Below are 24,871 nucleotides of genomic sequence, written 5' to 3'. Positions count from 1 at the left end.
CATTGGATGTGCATGTCCATTTGTAGATCTACGAACGGCGTCAGCGATGCGTGAACGTCAACGTACTCGAACGTTACACGATGAAGTCAGTTTCAGATTCGACATGGGAAAGGAACGCAGATCTCTCGCTTCTTCAACTATCTCCTCAGTAACTGAATGGGAAACTGACTTCAGCGCAGTAAAGTTGCATGTACCCATAAACTGTAAATACACGTAGATAGCTAGCAAAGTTAGCAGGGACGCTTGCCTATGTTGTTGTTAGTTCGCTGAAGTGTAGCTAACTGTACCAAGTTTACAATATGGAGGTTTTACGACCAAGTCTCATTAATATAAATGGAAGAGTGTACCGAAGAAATGTCATTAAGGAGGAACAGTATGAGGAAGAAGAGGATTTCTCGTACATGGGGCCACCAGGTTAGTCAAGTGTTAACAGCAAAACTATTATAGTTAGCTGACTAATGCAGTGTTTTTCTGCAATAGAAACTTCATTAAGGACGAGGTGCTGTTTTGAAACTGTTTCAAAGAGGTGTCTGTGGTGCTGTTTAACTGTATTGCTTTCTACGTGGTGTCTGTGTCTATATGACCTACCCTCAACTGTATGAATGGGTTGGAGAAACGAGTAGGAACACCTGTCAACAGCACCACAGACCACATCTGTCATAATGATTTTACAATTTGAACCATAGCTAAACATCTAAACTCCCATAAAGGAGCATGTGGCCTATTGCAAGATGGCTGCATTAGACTGTATTAGCCACAATAATATAGGCTATTTGTACACTTGTGATTTAACATGTTTAGAGAGCGAAGACCTTGCAGAAGATGAAACCTGTGATGCCCACTCAATTGAAAAGACTGATAAAGGATACCGCTGTGCCATTGACGTCCCAAGTGTTCTTTACAAGTGAGTTAACGACAAAATGCACTATGCACTCAATGCAAATCAGAATTTGTTTCTAAAAAGCTTAATGTGAGTCTGTGTTTCCTTGTTTTCCTCATTGATCCTCAGATACATCATTGGTAAGAAAGGAGAGACACGCAAACGTCTAGAGTATGACACAAAGACATCAATCAACATCCCTAAACAAGGAGTGGAAGGACAGATTGGTGAGGATAGAGTAAAGTAAAAGAGATGAAAGGGCATGCTCTGAAAGATTTTTTTTTCCAACTTTCTTTTTTCTTTTGACAGTTATCACAGGTTCCCACAAATCTGCAGTCTCGTCAGCACTCACGCGAGTAGAGGTCCTTGTTGACAGTTTCAGGAAAAAGCAGCCTTTCACACACTTCCTGTCATTCCCTCTTAATGATCCCAAAATTCAAGAAGGATTCCTGCAGTTTAAAGACGAGGTGTTACAGCAATGTGCACAGGTATACTATTCTTATAATACATAATTAATAATGAAAAATTGCTTATTTCATTATTTTTCATCTCTTATTTACTCACAAATGCAAAGTTTAAGACACATTCTTTGTTTACTGTTATACTTAAATAATAAAAACAGATTCTGATTGTGAGGTACAGTGAATGCAGTGATGGCTGTGTATAGTTTAAAACCAACACATGATATTGTCATTATGCCTATAATTTGTTGTAACCTGATGTGTAGGACCATGGAGTAGAGGCAAGCATCTTTCAGAATCCTTTAAAGCTTCACCTGACGGTCGGCACCCTGGCTCTGTTAAATGAGATGGAAGTGAGAAAAGCATGTGAACACCTGCAAGAGTGTCAAAGATTCATCAGGTAGGGGCTGAACAAAGTTATTGTATCGCAATCGCACTACTAAGATTTAAACCAAGCATCTAAAAATACTGTGTTTATTTGAGATTAACACAAGACTCTTTGAAGACACAACTGAAGTTATGATGAATATGGTGATATTCTGTATTTTTCTTATTGTTAGTGAAGCCCATGAAAGCCAAGACTGAAGTGAATCGCTGTTATGATGAACATGGAGATAGTTAAAAGTAGTCTCCGACAAATATAGTATTCAGACCTGCTTGAGATATTTTCTAAACAGTACTGTTTCCAGCTGTTTTTCAGATTAAAGTTAAAGCAGTAGTTCCTATGCAGTGGATGCATTCTGAACCCAGTACCACACACATGCTGGGAAAGTTGGAAAGTCTTGAGAGGCAGATTGTTGTATAAATGCTTTTGGTCCATTCATGGGGTTTGCTGACAACAGAACAGACTATCAGTAGCATTATCCTTTAAGAGTTGCTGAACTCTCCTTACAACGTTAAAGATAAAGATTAGATTAAATTAGATGTAATTAGATTGGATGTGATTGTGTAGAATAGATTAAATGAGGTTACACTTAATTGACAGAAAGTCCAGCTGCACACATCCACAGCACAACAAGCTCTTAATAGACAGCTGCAGTGTATTCATAGTGTAGTCATATTGCTTAACCTTTGGTGTGAAATGTGTAAATAAAAACAAGTGTGCACCTCCTGAGTGTGTTTTGTGTTTGTCTTTCATCAGAGACATCACAGAAGGAAAACCTCTGCCGCTGGAGGTGAAAGGTATAGAGTATATGAATGATGACCCAGCCATGGTGGACATCTTGTATGCCAAAGTCAATGTGAAGGACGGATCTGACAAGTGAGTGGAGGAGTGAGAGAGAGAGAAAAAAAAAGTGAGATCTCACTGTTTAAAAATGTTCCTGCTGCTTCAAGTTTCTGCTTCTGTGTTTTTTCACTCTGTAGGTTGCAATCAATCGCAGACCAGCTGGTAGAGCACTTTGTCTCTCTAGGGCTGATGGTCAGAGAGTGGGACAGAGTGAAGCTGCATGGCACTGTGATAAACACGCTGTTCAGAAAAGACTCCACAGGTAAATAAAAACATTACGCAGACATGTCGAGCTGAACGGCGCGAATGCAAACAGCGTCTGAGCCAGAAGCTTGTGTGAAAACAAACTTATTGACCCGCTGTGATCACACCGGTAGTTCCTACCCTAAACCTATTTGCCAATGTCCCCTTATTATCTTTTTGGCTTGGACTGGAGCTGCAGTGACGACTAAACTGAATCTTGAACAATCACGGCAACAAATTCCTGCAGAGTGGCAGCATGGGGCAGCTACTTCAGTGTTTGGCCATGGCTCTGTTTACGTGCACAAAGCAGCGTGTTTTTCCAAGTACCGTGACAATGGTTTCATTCATTTTTGCCATGGATCAAGTCCAGCCCCAGTTCTCAAATTTGTACTGGGCTGAGAAACAACACAGCCGGAGAGAGGCCGTGTCACCACTCACCATGTTTACCAGCATGGGTACACATCCTATTAAAAACAAGTGTTTTTTTTTCTCTTTCGTGCAAACATGCTCATTTAATCAGGAGATAACAAATCTGTATTTTCTTTGTCCTATTTTCTATTGTTGAGTTTGTCTTTTACTCTGGTGTTTTTACAGTTGAAGACACAGGTGGCCCAGGAAGACAAACCACCAGCGAAAGAGAGGCTTTTGATGCCAGAAACATATTGAAGGTTAGAAACAATTTACTCCTACCTGCACTTTCAAATGTCTAAATTACAAACGACTTGCACTCACTGCTTGACAGCTGCTCTCTCAGATCTGCCAGAAAACAAATTATATTTGAACATTTTAAAATAGTTTGTAGCTTTAGTCCAAATGTGAAACATTAATATGGGTTTGCTTAAACATTCCTTTAAAATCCTATGTATGATCATTGTGATTAACTCGTAGAAGAACTTTAATTGTGAAAACACAGGTAAGATATACCATGGGAGAAATCAGTAACGGAAAACTAAAACATACAGTACATGGAACTGATATACTATATACTCACTATATCTTGCTTTATAAAGGCAGCTGCAGCAATACTGCACTTCATAACTGATGCAACTCTGTCTGCATATTCCCTATACTGTATATGGATTTTTTTCACTTTTCTTGACATTTCCACTGCATTTGGATCCCCACTGAGATCTGGGAGTTTGCCAGTTTTCAGGTCTTTGAACAGAGTGATGTAGGTCTATTGGTAGAGCAGCACAGAGGAAATATTGGGGCTGATTTCACTCTTCATGCAACTATTGCTAAAGGTGTTTTGATTTCAAGCTTAAACTAAACCGTTATGTTCTCAGATTAGTTGCGGTGTAAGCTTTTAATTTGGTGATCTTCTAGGAACTGGTCATGGTTGCCTCGATTTCAGAACAGAAATAACATTGATGACTTTCCCCCCTTCAGTCTGTAGTAGTAGTGGGAGGGGGCACTGATTCATCCTTGTTTATCATGAGCGCAATGGGCAGCTGTGAGAAAGTCTCTGTTGTCTAAAAGTGCCACATTGTCGGCTCCACTGAGGGCTGTATGTGTCATTAGCCGTCATTACCGTGTCATTTCTCTCGAGGACATTAGACTCTCTGTATTCATTATGAGAGGCACATGGCAACCGAGAAGCCAAGGAGTGAAATATTATATCAGGCTACAGAGAAATACAAAAACAAAAGGGGGGAGTGATCATTAAAGGTACTGTGCACACTGACATCAAGTAGATCACCTGTGGTAATTTACATATTTGATAAAGGTGCATCATTGAAGTATTTCCAAGTTATGTTATTTCTAATTAAAGCTACTTATTTCAGTTGCATTTACATTAAGTTAAAAAGGACATTATCATCCATTGTTTTTATTCATCTTTTAGTATTTTTTTTCTTTGAGTATGATTCTCCATAACAATGATTCCTTGTTTCAGATGTACTGTATGCTAAAAACGGATTCCAGTGAAAGGTGTGAAATATTTAGGGTAAGGTTATTGTTAAAGAGGAAGTAGCACGTAGGATGCTGCAGCATGAACATTATATTATAATTGCTCTGAACAGCTACAGTCGACCCATGTTGTTTAAACGTGGGGATAAAAGTACATAGTCTGTCCTTGAACGACCCATTGTGTTGCCTTCAGTTGTGTAAGAATAATACCAGATATAGTTATTAAGCCTTTTTTCTCACCTCCACACAGCAAACCAGCCGCTGTGTGAAGTGGGTGTGAATGTGGATCTTTGGTTTCACAAAGTTATAGAAATCGTCCGACACAGTCGATCCAATTCCAGCGTCGGGGAGGTGATGAGAAGCTTTTCTACTGAGTCTACTCCTTCAGAGCGTATTGATTAAACTAGTTTTTTTGTCCTATAAAGTTCAAAGAGGAGAGTTATGATTGATTTTTTTTTTCAAAGCAGACTATATAAAACGTTCCAGGAACAGTTTCTTTGTGAGTGAAATTGACACTGCCGATAGAAACTTCTGAAATCCACCATCCTTTCTTCTCGGGTGCAAGAGGTCGTCTTTGTTTGAATACCAAAAATCCACCATTTTCTTTTCTCCTCTCTGATAATGATACAAGGTTGCTCAGTGGCCGGTAACCATGGTGACGCCATGTTTGTGACTGAACTCTGCAGAGTTCAACATCACATCAAATCAAATCAAATCAAATCAGACTTTATTGTCATTTTGTTGTTACCAAGGTAAGAACAAAAAGAGAAGATGTTTCTCAGGGAGATCAATAAAAGAGAAAATAGAATAAAGTAGACAAATAAGGACAAGACAAAGAAAATAAAAGAGCTACAGCAGACACTGACTGGAATTTAAAGTGCAGCATTGATGAGCCCTCAGTTTTTGTTATAAAGTCTCACAGCTTGTGGGAGAAAGGTGTTCAGCTCTTGCACTTGATGCTGCTGTAGCGTTTCTGTTCGGGCAACATCTGGAAGAAACTGCAGGGAGTGGGCGATGGGTCCCTTACAATGTTCAGGACTCTTTTTTTTTTTTCCCCTAAATCATACAACTGTATTTTTAGACTTAATTGTAATTCAAATTTAGTGCAAAAATGAAGAAGTTTTGTTTTGTGATTTCAGAAATTTGCTGCTTATCGTTTTGGAGAGTTTGAGCTGAAGTCTGTCCTGCTGTCCCAGAGATATTCAACAGATTGTACGGGCTACTACACCTCTTCAGGGAGCGTCAACTTCTCATGAACTGAGCCTGATCTGAGGTAAGAAATTAGAAATAAAATGTACATACAGTTCAGAAGATCACTGACACAGACTCCATGGAGTTGTCCAGTAGGTGGCAGTGTAAGACTCTTTAAAAACTGCAGATAACTTAGCTACACCTGAATCAAATTCTCCCGTTTTATATAAAGTGCTTTGAGAGCAGTTTATGGGGCAAAATAAAAACGATCAGAGAGCAAAATTATTTGAAGTTTCAGACTGAAGCTCAGTCATAAGATAAATGCATGCAAATCCATTCAGAAACGGAATTACTGTTTTTGTACTTTTGGTCTCCTGACAATTGGTTCTCTTCAGGGAATCTGAGTCAAATGGCATCAAAGTAAATGACAGAAAACACATTTTAAAGGAAGAGAAGCAAAAGAAATCATAAAAAAAAAAGAAAACTTCATGGTGCACCCTACTTTTGTCTCGACTACCAACAAACTTGCAAAGAATGAAAATGTTTTATTGAGCATGGGAATCCCAGTCAAACATTGTTCCTCTGTAGGCAGTGTTGTTGTTAAGATGATAGAGCGACTGTGTGTATGAAATTGGATTATTGAAGAAATATAAGTCTAGCAAGATATGGAAATGAGTTCCAGAGGAGTCTTGTCCTCTATTATCTGTTGAGATGTGACAGATACATAATAAATAACATTTTATTGAACACAGTGCTGAAATCTAATAAAATATGTTTACTTAGTAAATCAAATGAAACAGAAGTATCACAAATTTGTAACTAACTTTATGTCATATACAAAGACTTTACTTAAACTTTGATTAGGATTGAACATCAGATTAACTTCCTGTGCATGATGTGGTGTATTATGATAGTTTACACAAATCAACAGGACATACAAGAGTTTAATTCTGGCTGCTCATTCTTGCATGTCATTGGCTGATATACCTCATATGTTTTCTGCCTGGACATACATGAAATCAGTCTTACTTTTTTGCTTTTGTAACAATTGAAAATTCCCAGTTGTGTTTTCTCGCTGTAAACCACAAACCATTGTTTTAGCCTACACCGGCTGCTCTATTTATTAGAAACTCAGACTTTTTACAAACAGCTTACTAGAGGCAAGCTTCTCATGATTCTTACTTTTGATGTTCACTGGGAAAAGTCAGAATAAAAGTTTCAAAAATAAATTGAGTAAACGCGAAACACTTTGGTAGCTGCTGAGACGTGCTGGTAGGGAGCTGGTTTCATCCACACACTACTGGATAATAAGTATTACCCATTTCCTTTCATCCCACTGCCTCATGAATGTGTTAATGCGTCACTGACATGATTTATTATAGCAGTCTGGGATTTCTTTTTTTCCCCCCGTCTTCTTTATCAGTGCCCTTCCCACACGAGCCACAACCTTGTTCCCACTCCCGTCTGTTCAGTGTGTCAGTGAATACAGACATCGGACACAGTGTCTGGACACTTGCTCTTGCCATCAGAGTTTTTTTTTTTTTTTTTTCTCCCAGCCGATGCTCTGCTTGGCATGCAGGAGGGGCGACTGCAGAGTGGCCAGAAGTTACATTGATGGAAACTGAGGGCACTTTTTGTGTGTCAGCTCTGTCATCCTGTGCTGTCCACCCTCCCCATTTCAGCCGTGGCTTGATTTATTTTTTTCTCCTATGCTCCTGGAGCTGTGTCAACAGACACCATTAGACAGGGACATGCAAATTTTCAGCATCGGAAAACAGCCAACCGGTCGGTCGGCCGGCCAGTCGAGCTGTCCGTGAATTGACTGTTGCACCGTACGGCCACGTAATTTATCTTTTCAGACCCAGAAAAAAGGCCTAATTATCCGCTGCCTGTCTCCTGAGAACATGCTTGTTAGTGGGTCAGGAGTACACATCCAGCTTAACGCCAGCCTAAGGTAACCAATACAGTCAGGAATTGCCAATACTATCGCTCACAAGAAGAAAGAAAGAAAGAAAGAGAAGTATAAAGTTAATACCGTAAAAAAAATTCACTGAGAATGTCTGTCCTTGTTTTTTTTGATTAAGGATGCGTTGGGCAGATGTCCTCTCTAATGATCGCACTGAGAACACATGTGAAAGACACGTACGTCACCCGTAGACACAATCAGACACTCAAAACAGATTTCATGTGTCAGGAGATACCAGTACAAGATGTTCATGCTGATGTTTGTTTAATTTGGCATATGTGGGCTTTGCCTCACGGACTGGGAACATATTGGATAATCAGCCACAACTGGATCTGTTATTTTGTCTTAAAATTTGTAACTCTTATCATTTATAAGCACTATGTAACATTTGATTAACAGTGTATAACACACTAGAGTCTTATAACATCTCCTCTGAAGACATTTAACGTCTTGACATTTATTTAGTTGTGTTTATACACCAGCAGTTATAGTTGTTGACAGATGTATTTAAAAAAACACAACATTTTAGTGTGTTATAGACCACTGCTTGGATATTTTATACATTGCTCATAAATTCAAAATATGTGGGACTTAAAGTGAAGTGTTGTGGAAAAACACATCTCATATTTTTTCCCAGAGCCCAAGGTGACGTCTTTAAATCATTTGTTTTGTGTGACTAACGGACCAAAAAAAAAAAAAAAAAGCCCAGAGACGTTTCATTTACACAGACACAAAACAGTGAAAAGCAGTAAATTCCTGACATGATAGCGACTGTTGCTAAATGACAGACGTAACCATTGCTTCAGTTTCCGTTGACACGATTATGTGTTTTCTTCACATTCCAGTTTAATTTCCCCCAGATTTGCATGACGATTGATTTTTTGACAAAATCATGTTGCTGTGCATGTCTGTGTGGGTGAGCCTGCTTACGCGCTGCCCGACATATACACCCCTCTTTCCTGCTCTCTGCCTGTCTCCGTCTCTGCCACCTCTCTCAGCCTAATTAGTCGTCTCTTTGCTTCCTGCTGTGGGAACTTCCAACATGACCCTTGAGACTTCAAGACTAGCATGTGTCCCTTTCAATAAACCAGATAAATAAGACCTCTGTGACTTGTTCTGCGTTACCGCCGCTGACCTATTTCCTCTGCGAATTTGCGTTTCAGAATTTCTGAAGATCTGAGGAGACACGAGCTGGATTTTAATTAAAATGTTAAACAGTTTAGTTGTCTTCTCAGGCGTGTGTGCATTCGCTTGTTGTTTACATGCACTGATGAATCAAATGTGGTCTGAAGTGCTGCTTCACTTGCAGCCATTGAAAACAAGCCTTCACACTGTAAAACCAGCTGCTATATTTATTTACATTTTCTTAAAAGTGAAACCAAAAGCAATCGCTTATTTTAGCCCGTAGCACTGAAAACTTGCAGTGAACCACTCAGTAATGGGAATTCATATCATGTTTGGTAACTGAAGTCCTGCGGTATCTCAGCCAAGTATTGTTTTGGCCTCAATCCAATTTGCATATTTAATTTCATGCCAGTTTTCAAAATAGCCTCTTTTTTTTTGACGCAAAGGCTGTTTGAAATAGGTCTTGCTTGATCAATGTCAAACTTTTTTTTTTTTTTTTTTAAAGCACATTTCAGGGGGGTTTTGATATGCAGAACGGCACTGTGCAATTTTTTCATAGTGTAATTAGAAATTAAGTTTTCAGTCAGGAGAACTGATGTTGGCATTTGCCGGGGGGGAAAGGACGGTGCTTGACAGATGTGGCCTTGTAATCAATTGGTTATGTTTGATTTGTGTGCTGTGGTTTGTTTGAATTTCATGATATGTTTGATTTGCATGGAATCGATTATGAAACATATAATATCTTCATGAGGTAAGTTTTACTTATCAGGTTAATTTCGCATAAAATATTTTTGAACTAAGTCCACCTAAGGCAAAGGAACAAACAAGCTCCAATAGCTGAGGAATTTGATTAATCCAACACATCTATCCACAGGAATTTACCAAGGTGCTCTATAAATGATCCAGCCAGACAAAGCCAACAAATCTTTCAAATTAGATATCGTTAGCTGTGAAAGTATGACAGCCTGCTTTCCCTTTGATTGTTCTCTTATGTTGGATGTGACTACCCAGTCAAGTGTCACCGCCGTTTGAATTCCACACTAATCACTCTGTCACTAATGGCACGAGCGCCCTTGATGTACAGCCAAGGCTGGAGTATTTGAAACGTCTAATCTGTGTCTCCGGCGAGAAAGCAGGTGATCCCTGCAGCAGCTCTTTATCATTCAGAGTGCTGCGTCTGGAGGCTGCCTGCAGCTGTCCGTGTCTGTTTACTGCTGGAGGCATTCACAACACAGGGAGGAGAGGCGCAAAGCCGAGTGTGTTTGAACAGCAGGTAGTCATTCAGAGCTGCTGTTTACTTTATGTACACCTCGCACAATAAGAGCTTAAAATAGGCCTGCAACAAACTTTCATTACCGATTAATCTCTCCTATCTGTTTAATCTATATATAAAAAAAAGACTGTTATGATGTCACATGGCCCAAAGCTGATAGAGACAGTAACAAACCTTTACATTTATTTTAAAAGCTGTAAGTGGTGCATGTTTGGCATTTTCTCTGTTTAAATGATTAAACGTCTCATTACAATCTTTGGTTATCAACTGAAATATCAACCAATTACAGCTGTTCGCATAGCAACGCCAGCAATGAGAAACTGGAAGGGAAGGGAAGGACTTTGATTGGCAGAACAAGCTGTGTAAAGAGAAATTTAACATGGCATTAAAGAGAGGTGGTGAGCATGTTAGCAAACAGTTACCCAGCAATCACTGAGCAACATTAGCATTCAATTGGAGGTTAACCGTGCTGCACACAGGTAGCATCTAGTCAGATCTTAGAGGTTTGAAAAGGCTGCATGTCTGGTTTGGAAATAACACAGAGAGCAGTGGAGTGAACTGGACTCACCATAGAATCAAAACAATGAGCGGAAGATTGCTAAAATGCCACATATAGCTCAGGGGAGCTGCGGAGTAGAGTCCTACTGTTACTGTGTATAAGTCAAGATTAGTGTCATGTGTGAGCGTAAACTACAGATAATAACTTATGTTCTCTTGTCCAACTTCAGCACAGGCAATAATTTCTCATGATCGATTAACGTTCAATATCCAAAAGTGACGCTTCGCCGCTGTAAACACGGAAGCTTTAAATTTTAAAACAAGTCCTCCCCCTGACTTCTACTCAGATGTTTTACCCGTCCGCTCCAAGATGCTGCAGAGGGGACGTCTCTTCCCACAGCAGTGCATGCTGTTTCTTATTGGTAGGATGTAGAGTGAAACTGATGGGGGGATTTGACACTTTAAGTAGTTGCTATAAGCTTCATAATGCATTGGCTAAAAATAAATCATCTACTGAGACTGAGCATGTCAAGAGTTCAAAATTAAAGCCAGCGTCTGTCTATTGTGTACATTTGATTGAAAAAGGTGCTGCACTCTCTTCCACCCCTGCTGCAGCCGCCCGCAGAGCAGAACAGCAGCCGCAGCGCTCGCACGCAGCTGTCAAACTGCTCTCAACCAACTTTGCACTTTTAATAGCTGTGTGACCCAGTTTGAATCCAATTGAATTAAATCTATACACATTTATAGCAGCTCCATTTACAGCTGTAAGTCACTCGAGATTACCCACTAAATGTGTCCCGATGTGGTTTATTCTCCCCTCAACTTTTTTTCAAAATAACTTCTTTTGATGGTTCTCCTATCCAGGAACGTGCTCTCAGGCTATATTTTTCTCATGCAGACTTTTACAGTGGCGGCACCTATCAGAGCCTGTAACCGCCTCACAAACGAGCATCAGTAGTGGCTGTTGTAAGAAATACATTTGCAGCATGTGTTTGTCTTTACTCGAGCATCAATATTTAATTCTTTAGTAGCCTCTTCTCTTCTCACCCAACTTTCTCTCTGTCTAATTCTTTACCTAACTGCCTTGTGCAGCAATAAAGAAAATAATACGTGGACTAAACTCCCCATCCTTATGGATCCATAATATTAACAAATCTGTGTGTTTGCCTCTATATAGAATTGATAAACTCTCATATGGCCCATATCCATACATACACTATATGCACATAGACATATAGAAACATATAGAAAATGTGTACACATACTCACACTCTAATCCAGATGCATAACATATATTATACATATTATATTTAATCCACTAAGAGATAAAAGAATATAAGTCAATTCCTTCTATCAGTGGTTTGAATAGAGTAAGAAATAAAAACGTGTAGCGATTTCTGTTCTTTATTGGGTTTTCTTATATAAACAACTTGTACCTTGGTAATAGATTATCAATTAGATGGACAACACAAACAACTAAGGTAATCAATTTATGGTTTTTGCTCTTTGTCAAGAAAAAATGCAAACCTCTTAAATGTGAGGATTTTCCTGCTCGGCTGCTTCATTTTATTTATCTTCTACATTGAATAGCTTGTAGATACAGAAGGCTGGTCCTGTGACTTTTGGGGAAATGTGATGAATTTTTTTTCTGAATAATGACAATGCATTAAAAAAGTAAACAACAGATTAATCATTTGTGCTGCATTTGGATACTTTAAAGTAGAAATATTGATCACCGATGTGTGTTGCAGGTCATTGATCAACATGGGAGCAGGGAAGAGAAGTTGTTCACTGATGTTGGCTGATGAAGGAGCTCTCGGCTGGCAGCAAAGCACTGTGGGAAACCAGTTTCCACCAGGTGATGAACATGAATGGACTCGCAACAAAGAGATATTTCATCCTTTTTTGGAATCTTTTGTTGAAATGGGTTGTGGGGGGAAAAAATTACCATTTGTTTGGGTTGATTTATCCTTCATGGTAGCAGGAGGTGCCAGATTTTACTATTCTGTATAAATTTTGACAGGAATAAATGTGTGACGCATCCACCCTTGGCCTCTTGCAATTAATTGTTGTGTACTGGGAATTCCTGAAGCGATACTTACGGAGCTGTTACATCATGTGAGCATATGTACGGCCTTGATAAGCAGCGAAGCTCGTGTTTGGCCTCATGAGCTGTTGGTGAGACAGAAAAGGGATGTGATGTGTTCACATTTGTAGACAGCAAATATTTATAGATAAGCAAGCTTTTAAAATTTTGCTGCAGTCTTGTCTGATGTTTATTCAAATGAAGCTTCCACCCTGTACTCCTTTGTGTAAACTGATTATGCTTGGAGAACAGGATAGATACATTTTTATCAACATCTGCCTTGAGAGGAGCTGATTCCATCGGTTAATCCATTTACAATTAAGCACTCTTCCGCAGCGCAACTCGATATGCAAAAGAAGCAACTCCACACAACTTGTTTAACCCAGACAAGTTGTTTGAAGCTGCTTGCATGTGTTAAAAAATGTATAAAAGAAAAAAGAAGAGGCTGCACATCATGTTTTTGTCTTTGAGATTATTCCTGAGTCAATCAAATAGTGTGAGTCAGAATAAATCCCACTTTAGTGTCTGTAAAACCAAGAATTGGTCTCATGGAACAGGTTCAATGACAAAAACGTTAATGTAAAAAGTGTGGATAACATTAACGCAACTACAGGTTATTGTAAATTGACTGAAAGAAAAAAACTATACAATTTGACACATTTATATGAAAAAATGTCTCTGTTTTGTTTGCTGCTTGTTGAAACCACAGCCAAAATACTATGACAGTGCAGCTCTGCCTATCGGGGTATTTTTCATCTGGAAAATGTAGTTCAAATTCAGACCAAGTTCTTTTGCTGCAATCACTAATGCTGCACCCCCAAACCTGCAGGAGCTCATTTTTCTTCTGGGACCAAAACACTGAGAAAGAGCCACATCCTTATGAGTCCATCGTAGGGATCTAAACAGCTTATGCAGGATCTTAGTCAGGAAAAAAATTGTGATTAACCCCTACTGTATACAGTACAGTATGTAAACACATCATAGATCCTAGGTAGAGAGTCATTTGTATTTTCTGTTGGTATTTTAAGATAAAAATGTCTTTACCGTCATCAATATGGGCCTTATCAGTTGAACAAAAATACAAAATGACCATCTTTGCATTCAACGACAACGTTGCACGACTCTCAGCCTCTAAAAGGCAGCCGGGGGCCTCATGGGAGCACGAGAGCCGCAGTTGAATGCTAACAAGATAATCTGAGATGTGACTTAATTTCATGGCTTTTGAGGTTTGCTCGCCACTGTCATTGAGACAGAGAGGCACAAACTGTCTCTTAGTAATTTAAAAAGCAGATGCATTTGTCGAGGGACTCTCAGTGAGCAGATATAATCTAAATTGAGAATTTATAGGGGGAGGCTGGAGGTGGTTTACTGGTACTGTTACGAGACCACAGGACACTGATCACTGAGAATTCAGTATAATCAGTGAAGCAGAAACTTGCTAGAAAATCATTTTTGCCTCTACCATATGTGCTGTGAGTATTAAAAAAAATGGCCTGCTGTGTGATTACTGGTCTTCAGGGGCCTTTGGTCACTGTGCTGCTACTTCAGATACTGATGAAGTAGAAGTGGCGAGCTCATAAGAGCCCTATGCAATAAAAAAATAAAATAAAAATAAAGATCATTTGAGTTTTCTCATCCTTAAAACTTCTGAAGTGATGAACGACTCAAAGCCTCTCATCAACATGCTTTTCGATTTGCTGTTGCTGTTCTTGCGCATGTAGGATTCCCTTAGGAAACTTCCTCCGCCACAGTCCAGAGAGAGAGAGGGAGAGAGAGAGAGAGGCTTCCCAATAACATCTTAGTCCTTAAAAGTTAATGATGCAAAGCAGAACGCGCTCTTTAAATGCTTCTGAGCGACCCATTTCAGCTGCTGCACGGCCATCAATCTGCAGCACATTCATCCTGATCATGACACGACTGCGGACGACCTCTTGATTAACACATCATGTCCGGCTTCCCGAGCTGCTGATGTGCACAGCTGGCTGACGCTGCAGGACATTTCTCCTGCTGCCCTTGCTTCCAAAAAATCTGGAGCCATGTGCACACTCAGGAAAGCCTGCATCTGCCAAATCAACTATTTTGACAGCGGTGTCAGAGCGAGTTCGGCCAGCTAAGCAGCATCACAGGAATGTGATCCTGCCCCTGGCTACTGAGCCTTGACCAATATTGGTAACCTTAAACTAAAATGAGTCTTTGCAGAGCACTGGATTATGTTTATCTTCATGGGGATGAAATAGAGAGCGGAGGAAGCGAGAGGGAGAGGGCATCCAGAGTTTAGGAAGCTGCAGGAATGATGTGGGTAGACTAGAAATGATGTGCAGGTACACAGCATCGCTCGAGGTCACAGATTGTTGCAGAGAAAGTCGGAATATATTCCATCCTTCAATCTCACGATCCGTCTTTACAACATCATTTTGTGCAGACAAACATTGTTCGAAACCAACGAAAGACAAGTTTTCAATTTTCAAGGTTTCAGTATCAAATGGACTTGTCATGCTGATTTACAGGGAGATGTGTGAATGCACAAGGGTTTTCGATTTGATCAAGTGCTCAAGTTACGGTATACACTGAAAAAATGTGTCAAGGATGAAGTGATCAATTTGTAATAATCTCCTCTTTAACCTGAATGGAAAAAACTGTCCAGACTGATTCTGTCTAAACTGTTTCCTGTAGCAAATTCATTTTGAAAACCTTATAAGAATATCTTGAAATTGAGAGGGAAAAAACATGCTTATTCACTTTCTGTCATTGAGTCACAAGAGAATATTGATATCACGTGTGTATTAATTAAATGCCTCCAGCTCAAGCCGGTTATCTTAGCTTAGCCTAAATCCTGGAAATGGAGGGAAACGGCTAGCTCTGGTTGAGCCTGACAGAAACAAAATCTGCTCACCAGCTCCTCTAAAACTCCCTAATTAACATGCTGTTACTAGAAAACTATTATATGACTGTTTACAGACCGAACAATGAATTAATGCAGAAAATCACACACTGAACCGTAACGTAAATGGTCATTAGTGGCAGCCTTGTTGGTGCTGATCATGGGAAATGTTGTGGTCATGTTTTTTTTTATTTCTTATATAGCAAAGTTCTGCATCTGGACTTAAACTGACAGTGAGGCTTCAAATAAAAAGACTAAATAAGACTTGAGCCTTGAAATCTTTGAGCTTCTAAAGGCACGTGTTGTTAAACTTTAAAGCTATGTTAGAGAAAATGAAATGAGAGTTTTGAGTTTCAGTGTCGAACCACATCACCATAACGAAGGCTTGATCCGGGTTGGGCTGACTTGAAAGACTACGATTATACAGTGTCACATCTGAAATGATATTGTCTTATACATTCTCTCTGTGCTGCTAATGAATTAATTAGGAATGAAATGAAGCTAATTTTAAGCTAAATTGAACCTCATTTGCCCAGAGGCCACTTGGGAGTCCTTCAGCACACCTCAGCAGTCTGTGGAGCCCATATAGTTATCGGGGCCCCACTGCCTTATGGTATTAGCTCAATTGCAGCAATTTTCCCTCACATATTGTTTCAACTTTTATTGTTTAATTGAGTCGCTATAATTTCAGCCTGATTGCGTTACCCAGTCCTGCTGGCGCGGATATCAGACAAACACTGGGCTTTTTCCAGCAACATTTTAATACAATGAATAAAATCTGATTGATCATCAGTACAACAATAAACATCTGTTCCACTTGTATGATTCATTTGCAGTGTGACTATCAGGATTTCTCTCTCTCTCTCTCTCTCTTTCTTTCTCTCTCTGTGGGTGTGTGGGCTGCCTGCCTATAAACAGAAATAAGCCAAAAGACAGAAGACATTGGAATAATGAATCCAAGTAAGCAGAAATAAATGATTAGTGCAGGATCTAATCTCTCCTTTAACTCTTTCTCACCCCTCCCTCCCTCTCTCTCTCTCTCTCCATCTCCTCCTCCTCCTCCTCTCTCACTCTCTCCCTCCCTCTCTCTCCATTTAGTCTGTTGGAGCAGCAGCAGCAGCAGCATCAGTAGTAGCAGCAGTCTTGTATGTGGATCCTGTGGGCTAGAGGACTGTAGCAGCAGCAGCAGCAGCAGCAGCAGCACCACCGGGAGGAGGAGGATAACATCCCACAGCACCAACCTGCCCGAGCAGCCGAGCACCAACCACCACCACCACCATGGCCGGTGTTGAGAGTGTGAGAGCCGTCGCTTGCCTGTCCCTGCTGGTGGGCATCTCTCTCCAGGTGGACGTGAAAAGTGGCAAAGAGGCAGGAAAAGCCGGGAATTTCATGGAGGATGAGCAATGGCTGTCAACCATCTCCCAGTACAGCCGGAAGATCAAACACTGGAATCGCTTCAGAGACGTGAGTTGTGTATTTAGTGTAATTATACGAGCGCGGTCTCTCTCTATCTGCTGGTGTTTGAGATGCTGCTGCTGCTGCTGCTGCTGCTGCTGCCTGTGGAGGCAACGCGGGGTTGTTGGCTCAGGTGATTTTTGCGCACAGTTTATTGTCGCTCTGAAGTGCACATAAAGCACAACATTAGCAGTTTGTACATAAGAAATACTTTTTTTTTCTCCTTTAAAGGAAATGCAACACAGAATATCAACCTGTGCGCGTGCGTGTGCGCGAGTCTTATGAAATGTTTGATTTTTTTTTTCTCAAGGTGCCTTATTTCATTGAATTGATTGATATGGGCCACTATTTAGAAGGAAAAAAAAGGCATCTCATGCTTCAATGGACACTTTTATCTATGTGCCTCCTTATATGAGAGCGATTCAAAACACAACTCAAAGGAAATCTATGACATTAGCCCAAGTCTCAAAAGCCATTTCCAAGCTCCTTCTGGGGGTAACTGTGATGCTCAGAGCAGTGTCTGTATTCACTGATCAATACTCATCGATCTGCCTATTGCACATCACATGTAGCTGGGCTCACAGTGGAGGAGGAGGAGGAGGTTTCCAGAGCTTTCAGGCTGAAAAGCTGCACAGCAAGACATCAGCTGTGTCTCCTCTAAATCACAAATATCAAGTGCAAGGGAACAAACAATTGTTATTCTCCTGTGGATGTGTTGTCCAGACCGATTTCTGGGCTGTACAGGGACAGCTTTGTTTATTCTGTGCAGTCATGCCAGGAGGACTGCTCTCTAGAGATGAACAATAAATGAATTTATAAAGTTACAGATGGTTAGTGACCAGAATTTAGCAATATCATGATAAGAGCTGAAATCACAAGTTGATTAGTGATCGATCTGCAACTATTTTTCCAAGCTTTACTAGTAGCTTTCTCAAATGTCAAATTTTGCTACTCTTTCTTATATAATGACATCAAATAATGAATATGTGTGTAAATATAGATGTAAAATGTCCGACTTAATAACCTGATAAATCAAGGTTATGCCAAATCCTGTAATTCCAGTTTAACCAGAGCAGCAGTGCTGCTCATTAATTTGCACCGTTGCTCACATTGGCCTGTAACACAGATATTCCAGGAACAGCTACCTCAGTGCAGGGAACACAGCAGAATACCAAAGTGGTATGCAGAACAAAGTGAGCTATTCTTTTGTTTCCCAGTGCCATCACATGGTTAAAATGATGTTGATGTTTCTGGCTAATGATAGCAGTCTTGTCTTTACTACTGAGGACAGAGTGGGATGATGGAGGCTGGATGTCCACCAGGCTTTATGTCACGTTGTCACTGTTGTTTGATGTGAGTTTGTGAGAAGCGTTTTCCCACGTTTTTCACATAATACGGTGTTCTTTGTTTTTAAAAAAAGAAGACAAATTCCCCCTCCCCTCCTGCAGGACAATGACGTTAAAGTTGAGCTCAATCTTACTTATCAGACTGGTGCATCTCTTAAAGCAAAATCAGTACTACCTGTATATGAATTTCCTTCATCTCAATACTTCCATATCGCACAAAGTCAGCCTAGTCTAAGATGAAATATGTGTGCTAATGTACAATTCAGTTATCTGTTTATTACCCAGGTAAAGAAAATGCAGTTTAAAACAACAGTCCTGCAATAACTCCTCCTTTCATGAAGGTTATAATGTTGTTGAAACTGTTTTAGAGAGGCGTTGATTCACCTTTATGGTCACTTTGGAGCCTGATATTGATGTTGCAGCTGAAATGTATTGTATTATTCTGAGTGTTATTCTGAGGGCAGACTAATCCACCCTCATTGATATAAATGGGGTAATAGATTTTAAATCCCCCCCAGCTTCGCCTCTCTCCTCCTCCCATCAGCATCCAGAACACAACCAACCAGGGAGTACTGTAGCTATGTGGGTGATGGGATTCATGGTAAGGGGTCAGGGGGGTTATGACGCTGGGTGTGTCACGTCGATACAGTTTTGATGGCTCTTTGGTACCAAAAGACAGACAACATGGCATGAATCAGGATTCCTGACATCTCTGAGGAGGAGTGTGCTCAGATCCAAGACTCTAGTTTGACAACTGGATGGTTGTTTGATCTCATAGCTGAGAAATATCACCTCAGAGAGATAGTCTTATCAATGTCGGCCAGATAGTATAGCTGCATTACCTGCTTTGACCGTGCTGCTCGGTATAGCTCGCAGGAATGTGTCCGACAGCTCCGGTTCCTCTGGGACACAGAACAAGAACCCTGTTAGAAATGTTGTCATTGAATTGCAAATGTGTACTGTTATGCAAATTTGGAAATGATCTTTTCTGGTTTTTTGGAACGATTTACCATCACCTGTCTGATTGGGTCACTGCTTGACTGACAGGTGGGGGGTGAGCGATGTGGGATGGGGCCTTGTGCTGCATATTTGGGGCATGTTAACCCTCCCCCTCCTCCCTCCACTGTCCTGATAAGATCTGTTGGATTTGGGCATCAGATGTGTCTTCTGCAGTCACTGAATTTAGCTCCATGTGGCAGAGAAATCTTGACCTCATTATGTGATAATGAACTAAAAGGAATAAACAAAAAAGATGTTGAATGCTGCAGCATGATGAGTGGTCAGTCATTATAGAAAGTCTCTTAAATGTTAAAGCAAAAACAAATCTTTCGACAAACTTCGATTAAGTTTTACTGGTCTGCTGTGGTATAATTAAGTGTAATTCATTAAATGGAAGAACAATATGGGGGAGGATACCGTCTATAACCTCTGTGTTTGTGTGGTCAAACAGATTTAGTCAAGGACTCCTCAAAGGTTTAGCATTGGTATTCAGACTAAAAATTCAAGTAATGAAAGTGAAGTAATGATAAGAACACACAGAGGATTTTTTTGGAATGAGGTATAAATGGGACAGTAAAATATCTGGTAAAAAAAAAAAATAATAATGATTTAATTTAAAGGAAGGAAAAGACAATATAGCCAACCCCTGTGTTTCATTTTCAAGATATGGTCCATTATTGTTTAGTGGGATGGGTGAAAATGTACAGAAGTAGCCTTAAACATAGCAGCGAGGACAAGTACATGTTAAAACACGGAAGTGTAAAAATTAATGTTTTCATAGGGTAGTTACTTAATAGCATTAAATTGTAGCCTATTATGCTAATCATCCCCTGTCTTTCAGAGCTACACACTTAGTATACAAACAGGGTTAAAAAAGCTAATAATATGGTTGCGTTTTTTTTTATTTTTTGGCAATTTTATTTCACTATGATCCCACATGATGTGGTCAACAGCTGCATGGATTTGATTCATTGTCAAACAAAATGGTTTTGATTGGAGTTTACTAGCTTGGGGAATTCTGGTGCCCTTGGTTAGTCTTGCTTGTCCATGAGCATCTCATCAAAAACTCAAAGGCAATTGTTTAAGCACAGAACATGAAGGGATGTAATGCTGTAGGGAGACAAACAGTCAAATTGGCTTGGTTCTGCTCAGACAGGACTATTCTCTGCTGTACCGGGCAGTGGGATACAGCATCGGAAATGTGACGAGGTTTTGTTTGTTTACTAGCTGTCTTGGCAAACAGGTGGTGTGAAAATGGCAAGCAGGAATATTCATACTGGGTCTAAATAAAGCAGAAGGGAGAAAAAAGAATCGCCATGTGGGAACACACAGTGATGGAGGTTTGATTGATCTGACTGGTGTTTAAATTGGACCACTGTACATATACACACTGATTATCCAACATGGGCACATAATGAGGAAATGTTGAAAGGAAGAACAATAAGACCAACAGCTGCAGAAGCAGGGGGTGTTGGGATAATCCACAGCAGGTTACAGGGTGTTATACAAGCTCCATTATGACTGACGTCCATGTTCAAGCTGTACTGAAAATGTCAATACATCAAATATCACGATTCTCCCACACACAATTCACCAAGGCCGAGGGGTTACAAATGCGCAGTCTGCACATTAAGTGAAGGTGTAATTAGCGGTTTGCATCTATCTGTTAAAAGGAACTTATTTGACAACTTGATGTTTTTTTGTCAGATCACAAGATCCACTTTGCATTCTGGTGTGTTTGGGTGAATCTGCTCAGTGGGAGCTCAGGCTGCCGCTCATGTGAACAATACTGAGCTGTTCATTCACGGCCAGATTCTCCCATCTCTCTGAGCATTGCAAAGAGGGAAGTCATTAAGGAGCTGTAGAGCCTTTCAGCCAACCACAGAGGGCTGTTTAAGGTTTGCACCTGCTGCACTGCCAGCTACATTTTTAATGAGGGAAAATTGCTACATCTTTTCAGGTAAATGGCACCTTCGGCTCCTTTGGTTGTTCAGATTAGCACGGAGTATAAGGCAAAGATAAGAATGACCATTAGCCTTATTGGTGCTTACAATTTAATTTGATTTAGGACAGTGATAAATGCAATAATTAGATAACAATGAGTGGTTCTTTAATTCTACCCAAGCTTCAGTGTACTTAAATCTACATCCTCAATATTCATGAAGGAATGTCTGAAGAAAAGGAAACCAAGGATAGTTCAAGTGTTTCATACGGTATTTATACGAATTATAAAATGTACAAAAGCAACAAAAGCTTATTTCATGTTGACAAAGCTGAAGCAACAGTTAGATAATTACTCAATTAGGCATTTGAGATTAAACGAATCATTTAAATCGTTCTTCGTTGAAATCATTTGTAATGGATTTCTGTTTTTCACTGTCATATCTCATTGTGAATGGATATCAGTGAATATTTGGCTGTGGGCCAGAGAAAACAAAACATTTCTTCAGTATTTTCTGACATTTTATAAACCAAATGATTAATTAATAAACCAATCAGTACTAAAATTAATCATCAGATTAATCTACAACAAAAGAGATTGTTTTCACAGCCTTGTTGTTGTGATTTCTCATCCAAAGAAGATCAATCTTATCTATAACAGCTTTTCTTCTGAGGCTGTATGTAACCTTAGCCGTGCTATTGCTAAACCGTACCAAATTTAATAATCCATGTGAGACAAAAAGTTTGCTAGTGGTGATATTAGCTTTTAGCCTAAAGTTCAGTCGGTCACAGGTCCTGGCTGTAAACAAAGTCCTGTTTTGATTATAAAACACCAAAAACTAGTGAAATTGTCCAATTGTCCATCTGTCTTCAGAGCTGAAGTTGACAGCTTTAAATTGTGTGTTTCCTCCAGAAATACAAAGATTTTTGATATAACACCAAAAAAAAAGAGAACACCAAATCCTCACAATCCTCAAGCTGATAGCACATCTTTTCTTGTCTGGCTTTGCAACAATTAAAAATGATCTTAACATTTCTCTGCAGTCAGTATAGCATATAAACACTTTATTTAACTACACATGCATAAGGAGAGGAAAAATGGTAGATGAAGTCATTGAGGTCTAATAAACAAACTGATGGTTCATCCAAACATGAATCAGAGTTGTTTTTGTTGCTGTTAGTGAAATGATGGCGATGACCCGACCACTGATCCTCCATCAGCTCAGCGCCACTGTGAGAACCCTTTGATGAATGTCAGAGTCGGGTTCACTCAGTTTTTCTGTAGCTGAGCAGCAGGAACGTGAAGCTGTTGCATCCTAAGTGACACTGAGCTCCCTTACCTTGCTCAAAGTCACACTGCCTGCTGTGGCTTTTTCCGCTCTTGTCATCAACCTCAGCCATTTATTAGCCTCCCACAGGATTTATGCTCCAGCGCTAACAGCCAGTGTAATTATGGATATGAAAAATTAGAAAAATTAGAGTACGAGGAGAGTATGCAATTGTAGAAAATATGAAAATGAGGCCTATTTCCAATTAAAAGTGGCAGTGCGGGGGCTGGAAATTAAGACGAGAGACACCATAACAGTTAAATGAGCTATTAGTTATCTGTATTTCCTCTGCTGAGAGAATCCAAAAGATCAGCCTATCAAATCAACTATCTGTGGAGATCTGCTCGTTGCACACTAATGAGATCAAAATGGCAGAAGTGGTGGAAAGAGACGCTTTCTCGCCTCTTGTCATTACCATGTATGTCTTTCACTGCAGGTGAATGTCGGGGAGGGATTTTGCTGCGAGTGTTTGGGCCGCTCAGATACGATTCACAGTGGAAACAGAGAAGAAAGGGGATCCTCCTGGCTTCCCAACACAAGCGTGGGTGACTCTTAATTGAGTGGAGAGAGGCTGTTTTGTGTTGTTGCTCCTGTGGAAAAGCTGGATAGCAATTTATGCTCTGGAAGAAAAAAAAAAAAAAAAGAGCAGAGGAAAAACACAGAAAGAAGCTCAACAACTGCCTTGAACAGCAGGATAGCGTTTTCATATAAGCAAAGCCATGTACCGCAGCCCACAGATTGTCCAAATACACCAAATCTCTTTCCTTCTTCTGCTACGGCTGAGTTCGAGGAGACTACTTATTGTGATAGGACAGTAGGCCCTACATGTAGATTAATGTGTTTCATAACGGAGCCTGGCTGCACCTACTACATCAGTGTATTAACACACACCAGCAGCAATGTGAGTTGCTGAAATGTCGAGCTGAATAATTAGCTGTTCCAAGGTTCTTCTTCTGGCTCTATTGTTCATGCATTATTTATAGTGGCATCTGCCTGAGAGTTGTCTCTGTACTGGTGAAGCTCCTCTATGCCTTGCTGCAGGCAGAGTGATAAATGCTGCCACTCTGCTTGTGTGTCTGTCTTCATTCAAGGCTGGCATGATGGCACACCCATAGACTCAAACGATGATACAGCTTTTTAACTAACAAACTTTTACTATATTATCCCTATAACTATATGAATCGATGGTGGAAGCAAATAAAAGGTTGGGTTTGTATTATTAAAGCAGAAGTAAGCGATATTTTTGTGTTAATATAAGTCTTAAATAGTTATATCTTCCGACAGCAAGTGTTTGGACCGAAACACGGGTCTCTCAGTCCCTCTGCTCTGCTCTGAGCCGAGGAGAAAACTTTTCTCGTATCCTACAAGTTTTATCCAATGAGGAGAGAGAACGGCATGAAGGGCTGTGTGTGCAGCCAAGGGATGCGCGTGAATGTGGTGGCGTAGGGACGAGGACCAATAGATCCATGACGAGGGCGGGGGCTGATAACTCCATCGGCTGACAAGACGTTATGGTGCGTTCAAGGCAGCTCGTAACTTGTGTTTTTCCGACCTGTGAAGTCGTACCAGATCGAACTGGTACGACTTCACAGGTCGGAAAAACACGAGTGGCCGTTATAGTGACTTTCACAGGTAAAACAGGTCGGAAAAACACGAGTGGGTTGCCTGGAACGCTACAAAGTCGTAAGTCGTGACTTGAAGCTGTAATTTACGGTTTCAAAAGCCGGCCTGGAACGCAGCATTAGCCAAAACGACCGGATCGCTTACTTCTGCTTTAACAGGATCCCCTAACTTCTGTCAGTGTGACTCAGAATAGCACAGACTTTCTGAATAGACAAATGTAGCAAAAGACAGTTGGATATAATGAAAACAACAAAACAATGCAATAGAGTCTATAGTCATGCTAGCAGCTCTACTTAGCACAGTGGTTCTTTGAGCTAAACGCTAAATTGCTATTATATCATCAGTGATGACTGACATAGGTGAATGAGCACTAAAGTACAGCTAAGTAGATAATTGAATTCCAATCAAAGCATTGGTCGAATGGGCGCCTATACCTAGT

At 40.2% G+C, this 24,871-nt stretch overlaps 2 protein-coding genes across 6 annotated transcripts in view; both read left to right on the top strand.

The window, feature by feature from the left end:
• The first annotated feature begins 2 nt into the window (after window positions 1–2).
• ascc1 (activating signal cointegrator 1 complex subunit 1) lies at window positions 3–12,816 on the top strand. 2 transcript variants are annotated; one of them, XM_085762552.1, is made up of 10 exons: window positions 3–414; window positions 802–904; window positions 1,010–1,107; window positions 1,190–1,368; window positions 1,608–1,741; window positions 2,483–2,602; window positions 2,707–2,831; window positions 3,407–3,480; window positions 5,860–5,993; window positions 12,525–12,816. In XM_085762552.1, exons 1-9 carry the CDS (start codon window positions 300–302, stop codon window positions 5,974–5,976), a joined length of 1,065 nt encoding a protein of 354 aa, XP_085618678.1. In that variant the 5' UTR covers window positions 3–299; the 3' UTR covers window positions 5,977–5,993; window positions 12,525–12,816. The 2 variants fall into 2 exon arrangements, with proteins under 2 accessions (XP_085618678.1, XP_085618679.1); XM_085762553.1 differs by lacking the exon at window positions 12,525–12,816 and adding an exon at window positions 12,380–12,406 and having other exon boundaries at window positions 57–414.
• A 4,063-nt stretch (window positions 12,817–16,879) lies between these two features.
• The window catches only part of LOC146967320 (testican-2), a 42,122-nt gene continuing 34,130 nt past the window's right edge, over window positions 16,880–24,871 (top strand). For 2 of the 4 annotated variants that reach the window (XM_085761198.1, XM_085761197.1), the window contains exon 1: window positions 16,923–17,204. In XM_085761198.1, the coding sequence (XP_085617324.1) occupies window positions 17,019–17,204 (186 nt within the window). In that variant the 5' untranslated portion in view covers window positions 16,923–17,018. Of the gene's footprint in view, window positions 17,214–24,871 lie in introns of all 4 variants that reach the window. The other 2 variants (XM_085761196.1, XM_085761195.1) reach the window with 2 other exon arrangements.

Source organism: Trachurus japonicus, chromosome 19, assembly GCF_045865225.1.
Source record: "Trachurus japonicus isolate A0001 chromosome 19, Traja_1.0".
NCBI lineage: Eukaryota > Metazoa > Chordata > Actinopteri > Carangiformes > Carangidae > Trachurus > Trachurus japonicus.
Note: the sequence above shows the minus strand (reverse complement) of the source record. Positions and strands in the feature narration are given on the sequence as shown.